Source organism: Piliocolobus tephrosceles, chromosome 4, assembly GCF_002776525.5.
Source record: "Piliocolobus tephrosceles isolate RC106 chromosome 4, ASM277652v3, whole genome shotgun sequence".
NCBI classification, from domain to species: Eukaryota; Metazoa; Chordata; class Mammalia; order Primates; family Cercopithecidae; genus Piliocolobus; species Piliocolobus tephrosceles.
Genome location: NC_045437.1, coordinates 93,666,245 through 93,682,380, shown reverse-complemented (window position 1 = coordinate 93,682,380; position 16,136 = coordinate 93,666,245). Strand labels below are relative to the sequence as shown.

At 37.0% G+C, this 16,136-nt stretch overlaps 2 protein-coding genes across 8 annotated transcripts in view; one reads left to right on the top strand and one right to left on the bottom strand.

Moving 5' to 3' along the window:
- The window catches only part of ERAP1 (endoplasmic reticulum aminopeptidase 1), a 33,607-nt gene extending 30,208 nt beyond the window's left edge, over positions 1-3,399 (top strand). Inside the window, exon 19 of the mRNA XM_023212195.2 lies at positions 1,195-3,399. Within this exon, the coding sequence (XP_023067963.1) occupies positions 1,195-1,350 (156 nt within the window). The 3' untranslated portion in view covers positions 1,351-3,399. The remainder of the gene's footprint in view (positions 1-1,194) is intronic.
- CAST (calpastatin) overlaps positions 3,036-16,136 on the bottom strand; it is a 111,758-nt gene continuing 98,657 nt past the window's right edge. For 5 of the 7 annotated variants that reach the window (XM_023212203.3, XM_023212197.2, XM_023212202.3 and 2 more), the window contains 8 exons: positions 15,350-15,448; positions 12,400-12,504; positions 11,572-11,664; positions 10,244-10,288; positions 9,726-9,818; positions 7,176-7,247; positions 6,006-6,064; positions 3,036-5,069 (listed from right to left, as the gene is read on the bottom strand). In XM_023212203.3, coding sequence (XP_023067971.2) covers positions 6,014-6,064; positions 7,176-7,247; positions 9,726-9,818; positions 10,244-10,288; positions 11,572-11,664; positions 12,400-12,504; positions 15,350-15,448 — 558 coding nt within the window. In that variant the 3' untranslated portion in view covers positions 3,036-5,069; positions 6,006-6,013. The remainder of the gene's footprint in view (positions 5,070-6,005; positions 6,065-7,175; positions 7,248-9,725; positions 9,819-10,243; positions 10,289-11,571; positions 11,665-12,399; positions 12,505-15,349; positions 15,449-16,136) is intronic. The other 2 variants (XM_023212198.3, XM_023212201.2) reach the window with 1 other exon arrangement.

Sequence of the window (16,136 nt, the reverse complement as noted above, 5' to 3'; positions counted from 1 at the left end):
ATAATGAGCTCCTTCAGGATTAATGATTTGAGCAATTAGTAAGATTATTGATGTGTTTGACTGTTGAATAGTGCTCAAAGTGATTTTTAATTGACTGTGAATTAATCTTGTGTTCTGAGCGTGTATGAAGCAGTAGGTTGAGCTACAACTTAAGGTAGATAGTGTAGAAGTATTTTCCAGGTTGCTACAGCAGAAGGCCATGCCTTCTGCTCATTGAAAAGTTGTACTGTATTGACATATAATTTTAAAACAACTCTGCATCATTTAAAATTGAAATCTTATCTTTCTAAAACCCATTCCTACTCCCCTCTTTATTCCCAAACTAATAATATGGTATTATGACATGGATTTCTAAGGAATTGACTATCTGGAATCTATGCTGAATAAATAATACATCTTGGCCTACATTTGCTTCCTGGATACCAAATCAAAAATTGATGGATTAATACTGTGAAAATTTATGGGAAAAGGGTAATAACCCTTTAAGGTGAAACAGAATCGCACAATGGCCAATCCTGTGGCAAAGCCAGCCTATCTGTCATGTGAGCTCAAGGGGTTAAGATACCCAGAAATGAAAGAAGAACAAAGATATTTTTCAGGAGATAGACAAGAGTTTCTTATCTCTTTAAAATCATGGGGAACTTTGAGACAACAATACATGAATTGTAGATTAGGTTAAAAAATTTGGCAAAGTTTGGGTTTTACCACCATAACTTGCTAAGAATCCCATTCCCCACAGTGTTTCTATAATAACATACAAGGCCAGGCCCATGGAGGAAGACGGCATTTATATGGTGGAAACTGTTTTGCTTGGCAAAGAAGAGACTGCACATTCTGCTTTTTAGATATCATGTTTTTAAAAAATGAAGTTTGCATCTGTGAGTATAGAACAGAATAACACATTAAATAGACACAATTAAACCTTAATTATAAAATGGTAAACAGTGAAGTCTTTTAAAGTCTGGCAGCTGGGAATAAACAAAAGAACTGCAGAGAAAAAACACAGAACTTGACATCATGAGGCATGAGCTCATTTCATACAGCTTATGTGTACATAATCCTATTCAGACAGCTGGGACTGCCTTCTATATAGAATTTTGACAAATGCTGGAATTTTGGCTTCAGTTTTAACTAAAGTTACATCTGGTTAATGTAATAAAATTAATTTTTTAAAACTCACTTTTTCCTCACAAGGTAAAAGGATTCTTCAGCTCTTTGAAAGAAAATGGTTCTCAGCTCCGTTGTGTCCAACAGACAATTGAAACCATTGAAGAAAACATCCGTTGGATGGATAAGAATTTTGATAAAATCAGAGTGTGGCTGCAAAGTGAAAAGTTTGAACTTCTGTAAAAATTCCTCCCTTTCCAGGTTCCTGTTATCTCTAATCACCAACATTTTGTTGAGTGTTATTTTCAAACTAGAGATGGCTGTTTTCGCTCCAGCTGAAGATACTTTTTCCCCCTCACTCATTTTTTGACTGTCCCAGTGAAAAGATTGGCTGTTAGTTTTTCATGAGTGGGCTATCGCTACCATGCGTTTCATTCATCACAGGTGTTGCCCTGCAATGTAAACCCACGTGTTAGGTTCCCTGCCACAGAGGAATAAAGTGCCTTATTCTTCTCATTTTATATTTTACGCTTAAGCCCCCCAGTGTCCAAAACCCTGTGCCCCACATTTGTCATTCATAAACTGTTTCATCAGTTTCCTCGAAAGACTCTGAATAGTCGACTACTGAACAATGAATACCTGGATCCGAGACTAAGCCAGACGATGGCTGGGTTAAAGCTCTGGCTCTCCCCGCTGACCCCTCCAGACCCGCTGCCCACCCCTCTCTTCCTTGCTCCATGCCCAGGGGCTGACTTGTAAAGGCCAAGTCATCAAGCTTCCTTGCCCTTTGCATGTTGGTCAATGGGGAGCCAGAGAGCAGGAGCTGGGGTCGGAGGAGGTAGTAGGTGGAGGTGTTCTTCCCTGATACCTTTACTGGATGCCTCGGGCTGGCATCCCCTGAGGGTCTTAGCTCCTGAGAGGGGACCCTCTTTTCCACACAGCCTTCTCCACCTCTGGATTTTGGTAACTGCTCCCTCCTCATCCCTTCAGGATTGGGGGCCTCAGTGGGAGCCTGGCTTTTACTAGTCCTGGTGGGACTTGCGGTTTCCACATAATGTGCTTGCACTTTTGCAAGAAGTCTTTTTATAGAACCCCCCTCAGATAATTCTGAGCGTCATCTATTTCCCTGGCTGATACAGTATCTCTTCTGAAAAAGCAGAGTGCATTCAAGTCTGTAGGAAAACCCTTTTCTTAGGGAGGTGATTGTTTTCTCTCTCTGCTTCTTATTTGGCCTAGTTTACAATTTCTAAATAACTAGTTATTGGCATTTACTGACAGTAGATTATCGCAGGGTCACCAATAAATGATAGTACATTGCGAAACAAAATATTTTCTCATATTAGCAAATAGGACATTCTTTGGCTTTGAAGTCTTTTGTGAAGACTTCACACACAGTTGCTTCAGCACACAGTTGCTGCTCAGGTTTTATGTATAGATTATAGAAAGCACAGTTTACTAACATGGTAAACCAACAGAGTTCAAGTCAGATAATACCCTAAGAATTAGATTTTATTTCTTTTTCTGAAAACTTGCTACACAGGGACTTATTGAACCCACAGTGTGCTGTGTTGCTGACTTGATTAAAGTTGCAGCGTGTTTTGCGCCGACTATAAGGTGCGGAAATCCTCACACCTGGCAGAGAAGAATTCAAACTGAACTTTTTGAATAGAAGGCAGAAATTTCAAGATACGGGAATATGATTGATATGAAAAATGTCAAAATGTGTTCCTCTAATACACGACAGAAGAGAGTGACTTCTGGACATAAATCTCCAATTTATTAAACCATTCACCACAACAAATAGGTATAAAAGTGGAATTGGATTTTTTATACTTGTTTGTTGTAGTGAATGGTTTAATAAAAATAGAAATCACTGGTAATTTCCACCCTTTTAACGATTTCCCTTTAAAAAAAATACACAACCAAGATTTTAATGTAAAATATTTTGCTTTAATTTTATTTTATGCCTTGATTAATGAAACATGGAAATACTGATTTTCAGTTTTGGTCACCTGAGGAACCTACCTTCATTTGCTTTTGGAAAAGCCCATTTTCTAAACGATACAATGTTGCCACAACAATGTGCAGAAAGCTTTTTGGTAATAAAAATTGTTCTTTGCCTCTAAGTGGGTATTTGCAATTATTTTCTCCTAACTAGATTGTAAAAAGGGCTGCTTTAGATCCTGTAGCTTCCTCCAGTTATTAGTTATTAACAAACACCCAAGTTTTGAAGATATTTCTAATTAAAAAGGAAGGCATATTCAGAGTACCTTAAATAAATGTTTACTTTTATAGGTGTCTTTAAACTTCTGGATTTTGGTATGCCATTTAAAAATACTTCTAGATACGCATGGAAATTAGTAATACTGCAGCCATATCCTTGCAGACACATCTGTCAGTGTCAAAGACTTCAAGATTTTTCTTAAAAAAAGAAAACAAAAAAGCAAACACCTCTACTGCCCAAATGGGAGGATTAGATACATAGTTAGAAATCCCTCAGGAAAAGTATTTTTTCTTTTCTTGCTGCTGCCTTAAAAATAGAATAATGACTATTTCTGATGGACAGAGACATAGCATTTTAAGCTGGTGGAGTGTGAAATCCCACAGGTATGTGCATGACTTTCAGAGAGTTATTTGGCGGGGAGGTTAACCAAGATGTGGTGCCATTTATAAGCAGTGTTTTATTGTTTTTGCTTGCCCGGCTGCCACAAGTCAGCTAAGTCACAACAAAAGCCTCAAACTGATGCTAAGGAAGGCCATGCCCTTTGGAAACAAGAAATTCCCAATCTGTTTTATATTATGTACCTGACATCTTTTCCTGCATTCACTACCAGGAAATAAGGATGAAATTAAATATCAAAATTCTAATCGATATCAGTGCAATGTTCAGGAAATACTCATTCAGAAAGATCTGAGAAACCATTCAAAGTGGTAGGACATCAGAACCTACTTACACTGCTGTGGGGGAAATGCAGATTTAAAATTATATATATACAATTTTTTTTAAAGCAGAAGTTTCTTTTTGTATTTGGTAAACGTAAGTTCCATAAAGCCAGATGCTATACAGTGCAAAGACTAATGTGGCAATAGTTCTAAGGACAAGTTGCTGCTCAGGTTTTATGTACAGATAACAGAAAGCACAGTTTACTAACATGGTAAACCAACAGAGTTCAAGCCAGATTAATACCCTAAGGATTGGATTTTATTTGTTATGCTCGAAATTTGCTACACAAGGACTTATCTAACCTATATTTTGCTCTGTTGCTGACTTGATTCAAGTCTCAGTGTGTTCTGTGCTGACTGTAAGATGCACAAGTCCTCACACCTGGCAAAGAAGAGTTCAAGCTGAAAAGGGGTTTGGTGCTTCCCGGTTTGTCCAGGTTACCTGTTATTAATTTATTATTAGCAGCCCAAGAGGAGATATGTGCCCAATGTACAATATCTTATGTTTGACTTATAAACATTATCCCAAAGCAACATCAAATACAGTTCAAAAGCCCAAGAGGAAAGGGGGTAGTAAGAAATCAGAACATTGAAGAATGTTTAAAGCATTGTTTTCCAAACACTAACAAAAAAATTAAGTGCAAACTGAAAATACAAATGAGATTTACAGGCACTGTGTGTAGAATGTGCAAAAATTCGCTTAGCTTTTCTTTTGTTTTTTTTGGTGTTGCTTTAAGAAACTTTATCAAATATATTTATTACAAATATAAAGCTTTCTTTCTCTCCCAATTGAAGGCAATTAAAAAATTCGAAGTTTATCAATACCCAGTACAATAACACAGGTGAACCAGTCAAATTCATTTTCTTTCTGGAAAAGAATAACAAACCAATATTTAGGATGTTCAAAGGCTCAACAAAAACCAGTCTAGAAATCACCCAGAACAATTGTTTTCTGTTGCCAAAGACTTTTGTTCTTCAAAAGTCACCATCCACCAGCTGAAGTTTTTATATGCAGATACCTTGAAAAATTCAAATAAAAAATGCAGTGAATCATTTAATATGTAATTTTCTTGTTACAGGCATAGTAAATACTACTTAGCAAAAGCACTGTATAACAGACAAGAAGGAATTTCCTATAAGTAAACATGAAAGTGGATTAATAGAATTTTCTTAATTTTGGGAAAAATGTTAGAGCAGTGCTAACTAATAAAGCTCCTTTTTTTTTTAATAGGAAATACAGATAGATCATGATGAGAGAGCTGAACTCGATTTAACCTATACTTATTTCTTTTACGCTTTGGTCAGTAAGTGCTTGTATGCTTTTAAGGCTTACATTAAGCCCTCTCCTTTCTGAAGATTAAGATAAGGGCCCAGCTCTGAAGATCTCAGAAATTCCTTCATCTGTCCAATTTCTTCAGTAACCATAAATTAGAGTCAGACACTGTACTTTACTTTCCAAAATAAAGACAAATAAAAATGGCCAATCTTTTCCTTTGCCCTTGTTCCCAAAACCCTGTAATTTCCACCAGACTCTAAAGGGTACTTCTCCCCACCCCACCACGTATTGGTATTTTGGGGAATACCAATATCTTCATGACATTTTGCTAAGTTGTAACATGCTAATTTTGCTTTGCCACAATAACCTGCAGTAATGAGCATTTGGATTTCAAAGATTCAACTAGCCTCAGATGGTCATTTTAAGTGCCTGGCCTAATATTTTAAAAAGCTTTTAATTACAAGATTAAGGTTTTTAAACATTTCAATAGCACAGTCATCTCATTTAGTGCTTTCGAAGAATGACCGATTACTCTGTAGAGCTTGCAGTATGCATTTCATGCCAACAGTGTAAAGTGAGCGTGAATTACTCAAGAGGTGGACTTCACTTCTCTCATCTATAACACACGAACTGGCAGAAGGTCCAGTTGTCTTCATTTACAAATAAACACCCAACTTACCAGATACTTTAACTTGTATTTCTTTCATCATCTTTTGGCTTGGAAGTTTCCTCTGTTGTCTACAAGGGAAAGCAAAACCCATCCGTGAGCTCTTTCTTTTCTGTATTAAGTATGAGGAGACGGCCTTCTCAGAATTAGGGGACAAAAGGTGGCAGTCAGTGGGGAAAAATAAGATGGTCCTTTCAGTTTCTCTTCTTCATTTGGCCAAAACATTGTGAGTTCTTCCTCCTCAAGTTTATTAGCTAAAAATAACCTTAAGTGATCCTGATCCTCAATGTATCGCTCTCAGCTTTATTGTTTTAAGGCTAGGGTAGGTTACAAAATATGCATAGATGTTCTTAAATGGCAATGTTTCATTCTATGGTGATCCTTCCTTTTCCTGTACATAGGGTCATGGTTGTCCAGCAAATCCACTCATCATATAGGGTTATTATGCTTTCTATTATTTGTTTCTATTATTTGTTAAAGGGCTGATTAAGTACTTCATATAACTGAAATTAAATAATAGGCAAATAAGTATTTAATCTGAGATATAATGGCATAATGGTCAATTATCAATGCTGTTTCCTATATCCCTTAAGGAAATCTACTACAGGAAGATTTTAATATATTTTTTAAAAGCTTTGGTGTAACTGGACTATTGTCTTTAAAGCTAGACCTTTAACTCCTCCTTATAGCCAGAGGATCATAGTAATAATCATTTAAATCATATGTTCTTGGAATTTGAAGGGACCTAGAAGTTGTCTTATCCCATTTTTATTTCTGATCACAGCTTGAGTAGTTTTAAACATAGGAAGTTTACAACTTCCATGTTCTAAAATCTATATAAACCACATACTATGGTGGTATTTTAATTAGGGCAAGAAACACAGGCAAATTGAGTTGTGTCAAGAACCTTCATTTAGAATATTAAAGCACCAGTTACTTAAAAAAATATATATTTATTTATAATATATATATTTATATGTATATTATATATACACACACATACACACACACACACACACACAAAATTCAATTACTTTACCAAGGCATACTCTGGAATAGATAGTACTTTAAGAAATCTTTTATTCTAAATAGATTCCAGTAAGAAACTAAATGACTGAAGCGATAAACCCCACTCTGTGTAACTGCTAAACTAATTTGTAGTGTATTTACTGCTCCATTTACCTTTGCTGAATCCTTTGCTTTACCTCCATTCTTAGGTGCTTTGGAGCTGGCAGTGGTCTTCTTGCGCTTATCCTAAAGCAAAGGAAATGTAATGAGGCTATGGCTATCGTCAATCCATCTAGCAATTAACTAGGCTGGTTAAATTAATCCAGACTATTCTGAGATCTCCAATTTAATTAAATAATGGAAGACTTTGGGTGTTTTTTCATGATTTTTTGAACAATGGTGAGTGTTAGAGAATTGTTTAAAGCAAGGAGGGAAAAAGGATAGAAATAAGGAGGGAAATGTGGGTGACGCTGATGCTCTGCCAATTCCCGTGATGCATGACTCACCCAGACCTTATTTTGCTAATCAAAACAGAGCTCGTCAATGAGATGTTAAATGTTGGCAAGGGTGTGGAGAAAAGGGAACCCTAGTACACCATTGGTGGAGATGTAGACTGGTACGGCTATGATGGAAAACAGTATGGAGGTTCCTAAAGAAATTAAAAGTAGAACTACTATATGACCCAGCAATCCCTCTTCTGGGTATATACCCAAAGGAGATGAAATTACCACCTTATAAAGGCATCTGCACTCCCATATTCACCGCAACATTACTCACAATAGCCAAGATATGGAACAACCTAGTTGTTGATGAATAGATAAAGAAAATGTCATGTATATATACATGATGGAATATTATTCAGCCTTAAAAAATGATATCCTGCCATTTGCCGCAACATGGATGGACTTGGAAGACATGCTAGATGATATAAGCCAGACACAGAAAGAAAAGTGATTTCACTTATATGTAGAATATAGGTAAAATAAAAAGCTCAAAAATACATAGAATAAAACATGGCGACCATGGTAGGGAACAGGAGGAGGAAATAGAGATATAGGTCAAAGGATACAAAATAGCAGATACACAGAATGAACAAATGTAGAGAGTTAATGTATAACACGAGGACTAAGGTTAATAAAATTGTATTAGGGATTTTTGTTAAATAAGTAGATTTTAGCTGCTTTTGTCACAAAAAAGTAATTGTGTGAGATGACAGATATGTAAATCTGCTTCCCTACAGTAACCATTTTATTATTTCTATGCATCCCAAAATACCATGTTGTAAACCTCAAATATACACAATAAAATTTATTTAAAAAACAAAATAGAACTTGTCTCTATCAGGACTGGCTTTTGTGCGCCAAAAGAGCAAAAACAAAACCCTGTTTTCAGTGTTATGGAGGAGAAATGAACAATGGAAGCAATCAAAGAAAGCTGGAGCAGGTTGCATACAAAAATAAAGTCCATTCACCAAAAAAGGCATTACTTACGAGTTACCAGGGGTGAGAGATGGAATGCTGAGGTGGTCAAAAAATTAAACTACCCAATATGGAAGCACTGACAATTCAGTGATCCAGAGCAGTGCCTTACAACAGCCAAAACAATAGCAACCTGAGATCTGCAGAATTAACTCTTCTGAAAATAAGGAGGTACTCATTTCACTTTTCCTTCTATTTGATTTACAAGAGGGTGTAGCTTAAGGGAAAATGCCTCACACTTGTTGAATTACATAGTCGTTTCTCATTTACTGTTAATCACGTTTTGAGCACCTGCTAAGTACCAGGCATTTTGCTAATGAGGAGCACAAAGGTAAAAGACACATCACTACTGTATAGAATGCACAGCTCAGTGGTGTGATACACAAGCACAGATAGGTAACCAGAGAGCAAGGAGGGCATGGAAGAGAGGCCTCTAACTTTGGCCTGGGAAGGGAGAAGAGGTAAGACAAGAAAGTCTTCCCTAAGGAGCTGATGCTTGAGCTGTGCCCTGAGGAATGAAGAGTCAACCAGTTGGGCTAAGCAGACAGAAAAGGGGAGGAAGCTCCAGAGAGCAAATGAGCGTCAGAGAGCCTGCTGTAGTTAGGCCCCGCTCTCACTTTAAATGAACACAGACATAGCATTATAGTGGCACAACCACACAGTGCGGAGACATAAAAATGGTGTCTATGGAAATAACAAAGGAGCAGTTAGGAAATAAGCAGTGTTTTATAAGTGCACTGTAAGTAAAATTATGTAAAACATATAGAAAAAAAGGAAATCCACAAAATAATACTGTTTTGGGGGCAGTAGAATTATAGGTATGTTTTCTTTTCTTCATTTTCAGGTTCTCTATATCATCATTTGATTCATTCTACAGTTTAAAAATTATAAGGGCCAGGCACAGTGGTTCAAGCCTGTAACCCCAGCACTTTGGGGGGCAGAGGTTGGCAGATAACTTGAGCCCAAGAGCTCAAGACCAGCCTGGCAACATGGCAAAACCCCATTTCTGATAAAAAGTACAAAAATTAGCCGGGTGTGGTGGTACACTAAGGTAGGAGGATTGCTTGAGCCCAGGAAGCAGAGATTGCAGTGAGCTGAGATCACACCACTGCACTCCAGCCTGGGCTATAGAGTAAGACCCTGTTACAAGATAGATAGATAGATAGATCAATCAATAAAACTTGTATGTATGCACACATAAACACACACATATTTCAAAGAAAGTCTATGTGAAAAAGCACAGTACCTTTGCTGTGTTCTGTGAGGTTTCTGTAGTGGAGGGACAGCTGTCCAGATCTCCTGAGAGAGCATCAATGGGGTCTTGGTCATCTGCAGGTTTCTGAGATATGAGTAGAAATAACCATCAGTGAAGAAGCAGAAGGCAAAATGCAATATGGGGTATTTTCCCACGTCACTTACAAATAAAAGATGTTTCTCTAAGAAAAAAACTTACTCACATTCTGTACTAATAATGATGTATTATAAAGGAGATAGAAAAACAAGAAAATCTTGATGGCTTTTTTTCCCCTCTACTCTTTAATAAACGTTGCTTAGTATTCTCTGAGTCTCAGTTTTCTATCCTAAAGGGCTTTTGTGAAGACTAAATGAGAGGTAAACAATGGTCACACACATTTATATGCATGCTCTGGCAAAGTACCAGGCACAGAGTAGGCATTCAATATGTTTTAGTTTTCTAAAATGCGAAATAACCCTATGGCTAGAATAAAACAAAATTTAGTGGAAATATGTTCCTATGGTCTTTACCTTTGATTCCTCTGGTTTCTTTGTAGGTGGCTTCACTGGTTTGTCCTTAAAAAGAAGGCAGACTATTGGTTAAGCATAGACATTTGTAAAGGTTTACTTAGGTTTAGGCAGTAGAGAATCTATTATCCAATGACTTGACTTGGATAAAATGGGGTGTAGACTTGCAATAACTAATAAACCTGGGTCCCCACAATTTCTTTAGCAGCTTTGCTTAATTACTATTCTTTATAATCATATCTATAGACTTGGGGAAAGCATATGAAAGAGTCCTGGAAGTGAAAGAAACACTATTTGTGAACCTTCTGTCATCATGTATTGTCACTTATAATTCTACTTAAAGTGTTATAAAAAGTTACTTGTGTTTTTATATCTTATTTACTATAGTTTATTACACTTAGAAAGTCATCAGGGATTTTTCCCAGTTTCAAAGGCAAGGACCTTAAATAATAAATTTCCCAAAGAATGGAAGCGGGGTGAGTTGGTACTATCAAAGTGGCAAGGGCTCTAGCAGGATGTGGAATTGCTGTCTTGTGGAATACTGAATGCAAGCAAGAAGAATTGGTTCCTGTAACAGGAGACCCTGGAGCTGACAGTGTTATTTAAACCAGGAATCATCTCACCAAAATGAATCAGTACAGAAAGAGAAGGGTGTAATTTGGTCTTCCTTGTTTTCTGTTTGATGAACAGGCATGGAAAGGGTTATTTATCATCTAATTGACTCAAAAGTTAGAAACCAAATAGGAAAGAGGTGGGGGACAGGCCTGGTTGACCTACGAAAGACTGGTTTCTATCATGTGGGAGACAAAAGGCCAGGGACTTTTTGGCAGAGAAACAGGATTTGTGATTGGGAATATTGCTTTGCCTGTCTTCACTTGCAATAGTGCTGACGGTGATGTAGAAGAAGATAGGGAGACCCCAGGTCTTGGAGCTGCCTTATTAATTTGCCCTATTAATTATCCCAATACCAGCTCCTTTTCTACTGTCCTTAAACAGAGATTGCTTCCTTTGAAATCCTATCACCTTAGTGATTTTTATAGCCTTTTCTTGAAAGAGAGAATCACATTTCTTGCATTACTCTTAAGCCTCAGTGACTGACTGAACAGTATTCAACCCTGTTTATACCACAGAGCCTAGCATATGCATATACAATGATATTGGCTCAAATAAATATTTACCTGCTGGTCAGCTTTGGTGACACCTTAAAAGCAGTCAGTCATGATATGTCTTTATGCTATTGTAAAAGAGTACAGCTACTATTTATTTCAAGGAGGTCTGAATTGAAAGATCTTTGTAGCATAAATCCGATCTAGCAGTTTGCCTCAGTTTACCTGTCCATTATCATCCAGGAGATGTCTGTATTCAGGGGGGATAGTGTCATCTCTTTCTCCAAGCTTGTCTCTATGTTCAGCTTTTGCTTTTTCCTATATAAACAGTGAGCAGATAGAATTAATATTCATTTCCTCTTTCACTTAGAAAATACATTGTCAAATGTAGCATTCAGCATTTGTTGTGCTTTTATGAGGCAAAACATATGGTCTGTTTTTATTTTTTAAGCAACAGAACAACACAGATGACTTCAACAGACTGCTAGTTGGCTAAAATATATAATCCCATATGCTTCTGTATGTCAATTCATATCTGTGAATTTTCTAGCTATAGTTTAAATGGAAATAAATGATTAAATAATTATCCTCAGAAACCATGTTAGGAGATTAGAACCCAAAGGTATAAAACGTCTTTTTCTTTTTTTCTGTATGGTTTCACTTTTCTAATTAAAAAAAAATCAGGCCACTACACTCTGCTCTTTAGAGAGGTCATATTTACAACTTTGCCTATTTATAAGCAACTCTGAAGGACAACAGCTCATTTGAATGGGTGTGCTGACTGCTTGTGTTGCATGGGAGGAAGCCATGCATATGCCACACCTACCTCCCAGAATCTCCTCAGGGAGGCTCCGCTGGTGTCTTTGTCACAGATTCAGTGACCTTCCCCTCCAGTGGAGTACAGATTGATTTTTCTACTTCATTATAATTTCATGTTTAAAATATAGGTTAAATTCACATCAATATTCCTATGACAATGACAGAGTCAAGACCCAAGGATTAAAATTTCACTTATTAGTGAATTTTTTTTTTTTTTTTTTTTTTTTTTTTTACCTTTACTTTATCCTCCATTGGTTTGTTCTCATCTGGGTCAGGCTGCCTTTGTCCTAGACTATCGGAGAGTTTATCCAAGGCATCATCAAGGTCTTTGTCACTCTGCTAAAAAAGTAAATAATGCCGAATTAGTCACTCATTAGCCAAACTGTATCAGAGGCAAATTAGCCCAGGAACTCCATCTTTTCAGGAGGGAACCTGTTTCCTTGGAAGAAAAAGACATCTGGGGCTGGGGCAGGGGCGTAGACAGGGTCAGAGAAGAGAAGGCTAGGGATGGAAGATCAGGAGAAGAGCGGCAGCATCTGTCAACCTACTGGGGTTGGAGGGCCAGCACCTTCCACCCACCCTGCCCGTCTCTTGGTGAAGATCCCACCAGGTTAAGAAGGTCTTAGTGGCAGCCTCAGGAGCCATATCCAGTGGGTGACCTGGAGGTCACATAAAGGGTCCAAAAGCAAATGAACCAACCATGTGTGCCTTTCATTTAGAAATTAAACACCATTAGAAAACTGGATATGAAAACAAATATCCACTAATGTTGTCAGATAGTTAGGAAGCAGGATTCTGCAACTATAGAGGGTGAGCGTTTGGTTCTGTGGGTCCTCTCTAAGACTCTAAGATCTTGAGGGGTGCATTTCATAAAGTGCAGCATGACCCGCAGTTTGTGGGAAGCCATGGAGCTCGGCACTGCCATCCTAATACCTCCTAGAACGCAAAACCCCAGAGACAATCTGGGGTCAGGAGAGTGGAAGGGGCTTCTCTGCCACACTGGTATGAATGGCCTGAAAGACTTCAGAGAATTTCTGAACTGGTGGGGAAACCTCTCTTTTCATCTTTAGGAAGCTCATGGACGCTAAATTGCAGAAGTGGGAGCTGGTATTCTAGAGGAAAAAAATTATGGAACAACAATGTCACTGTAACTAAGATAGCTTAATTCCTCTAACATTTATTTACTGTATGATTCAGGCAGCTTATTTAACCTCTTTCAGCCTCAGCTTCCTTGGCCATGAAATGTGAATAACAGTAGTACCTATACTCCTAAGTTGCTGAGAAAAGTAAATGATTGAAAAGGCATTTAAAACAGTACTAGTTGTATGTTGGGACCCAACAAATGGTAAAATTATTAGTAGTATTATTATAGCAAAATCCTAAGTTTTGTTTCAAAATATTTTTCAACACATTGCATTCAAAATTCCACCTCTAAATGAATTCAATGAAAATGTGCTTAATATCTACATTGTATAAGACACCATGCTGAACTCTGTCAAATACTGTATAGAACTTTCAAAGTGTTTGCACATACACTATCCAGTTTTATTTGATACCCACAATGGTTCTCAGGGAACTAAGCAGGCTTTTTGGAGGTAAAAAGCTCAGGGAAGCTAAGTCAGTTGTTTGAAAACAAATTGTTAAAAAGTGAATAGAACCCAGGTCTTGGGACTGATAAAGCTTTTCCCTGTCATGGCTTAGTCACATCCATGATCTTCTATTTTCTTTGAAGCAGTTTTCCTGTTGGAGTGATTTTATTACACAGATCTTTGAAAGCATGTCTTCAGATGCTTTCAGTGTGTGTAACACTGCTAGTAACAATCTAATAATCTCAGCAAAGAAGGCTCCCGTGAATTATCGTGGCTTGACTCTTTGATTTCCCAATATTTTTATCTAAATAAAGCTTTATACCTTGTTTTAGTGACATCTTCAAATAAAATGTTGACTAAAAACAAGATTCTCTGATGGGAAATGTGATCAGAGAAGTGTCACTGGAAAACCTACTTCTTAAAGGCAAAAAAGTTTCTGATTGCAAATGTTTACTGATAGCCTCCATCAGGGCAGAATCTCTGGCCTGAATATTAAGAACTGAAGTGTAAATGGCAGCCTAGGCTATTAATGATTCTTCCTTTCTGTTGCATGGAGACTTTTTTCATTGTGGGTGTGTTTACACACACATGCACACACACACACACATACACACACACACGGGGCATTTTACTGGTTTTAAGTGCTTTATTATAATCCAGGATTATAGCTGCTAATGGTAGAGCTGCCCGGGGCCAGGTCTGGGTTTTGTCATTTGTGCTTCTGGATATTTTCAGATGATCCTGAAGCTGACCCAACAGGATGAAAATCCATCAGAATCTCAGACTGCAGCACTAAATATGCTTTGATGCTACATCAAAAGGAATGGAAGCATAGCTGACTTCACTAAAGTTACTTCATCTCCATCTAGCAAATGAGGCACTGTTCTCAAGCAAAGGAGATGGGGATCTGGTTTAGGGCAATCCCTTTATAATTTGATGTGCTGTGGTCTCTTCGGTAATGTATAATTTGGTATTGCATAGGTGATTAGTCAAGGAAGGCTGGAAAAGCTTTGGTCCCACAGCCTTGCCTCGCAGCATGTAAATAATTAAAACAATATTGATGCTGAGGTTCTTCTACAGCTGGTATGAAACTGACAAATTTTTACTGGTGTGAATTGGGAAGAAAACAATGCTATCCCATGATATGTTGTAAAATGTTTGTAAAATGTTTGTAGAAGCTCAAACACAACAATTCCATAAAATACACTTGAGGTTAAATAATGGGTAGTAAATAATAGAATGTATAAGAAAAAATATAAAGGAGAAAATCAATTATCAGGAAAGCTAAAGAACTTTTCAAATCTAGTAATTCGAATATAGGCACAATGCACTTTATTGCACTTTCAATTCTTATAAAGCGACAATATTAAGGTCCTTGACTATGTGTACAATGTTTTCACATATATTGTTTCACTTAATAATTTCAAAGTTAATCTCTGCCATCTCCCTAAATCATCAGTCTCGGCTCTTCTGAACTAGAAGGTGCCTGATCTTCCTAATGATTCTGCCTATTTTCAGTTGCTTTAAATATTTTCTTGCTAGTTGTGGCTGCACAAAAAGAAATATTTATCTCCCAAATAAGATGTGCTGCTTACCGAAGTATCACGGGGTGGGGCTCCAGTGTGGGTGGTTGAAGCTGGGGTTTGGGAAACCACTTCAGAGATGGCAGCAGCAAGTTTAGCATCTTCAAATTTCTTTTATGGAAAAAAATTTTATTAGTGACATGTTGTATATAAAATTATAACCACAATGCCATCACTTAACTATAACTCTTAAAGATAGCTTAATGACTGTTTATTCTCTTGATCCAAATAGACTCATAACATATAATTTTAGAAGAAATTTAAACTCTTTCTTCTCTATTGTATTATTTTATACAATTTCCTATTTCTATTTCCTTCTCATATTGATTATTCTAAATACTATGCAATAATATAATAACTTAGAGTTCCATGGTTTGTTTACACATTTCCTGTTGTACATTTAGGTTATTCAAAGTTTTCAGCTCTTTTAAAATTGCTCTGAATAAGTTCTAGTGAATAAGTTATGGTGCTGGCAATATTTTGCCAAACTGCCCTCTCAGATGTTGCTAGGAATGCATACTGCGAAAAGCATTGAATAAGCATTCCTGTTTTCCCATGGCCTTGCTTGCCAGAATTTGACTTTTATTACGTATTTTTACTTCTGATAATCAGTGTAAAATGATATACTACTATTGCTTGTATATTGTGGTATATGGTGTCAGGTTTCAGGGGTTTTTTTCAATGTTAAATATTATTCTAGAAACTTTCTGAAATAATTTCGGTTTAAAAAATATTGAATATTTGCTTCATTTCAAATACTCCCTTTTGACAGAAACCTCAGGTACAACTGTTGATGAAA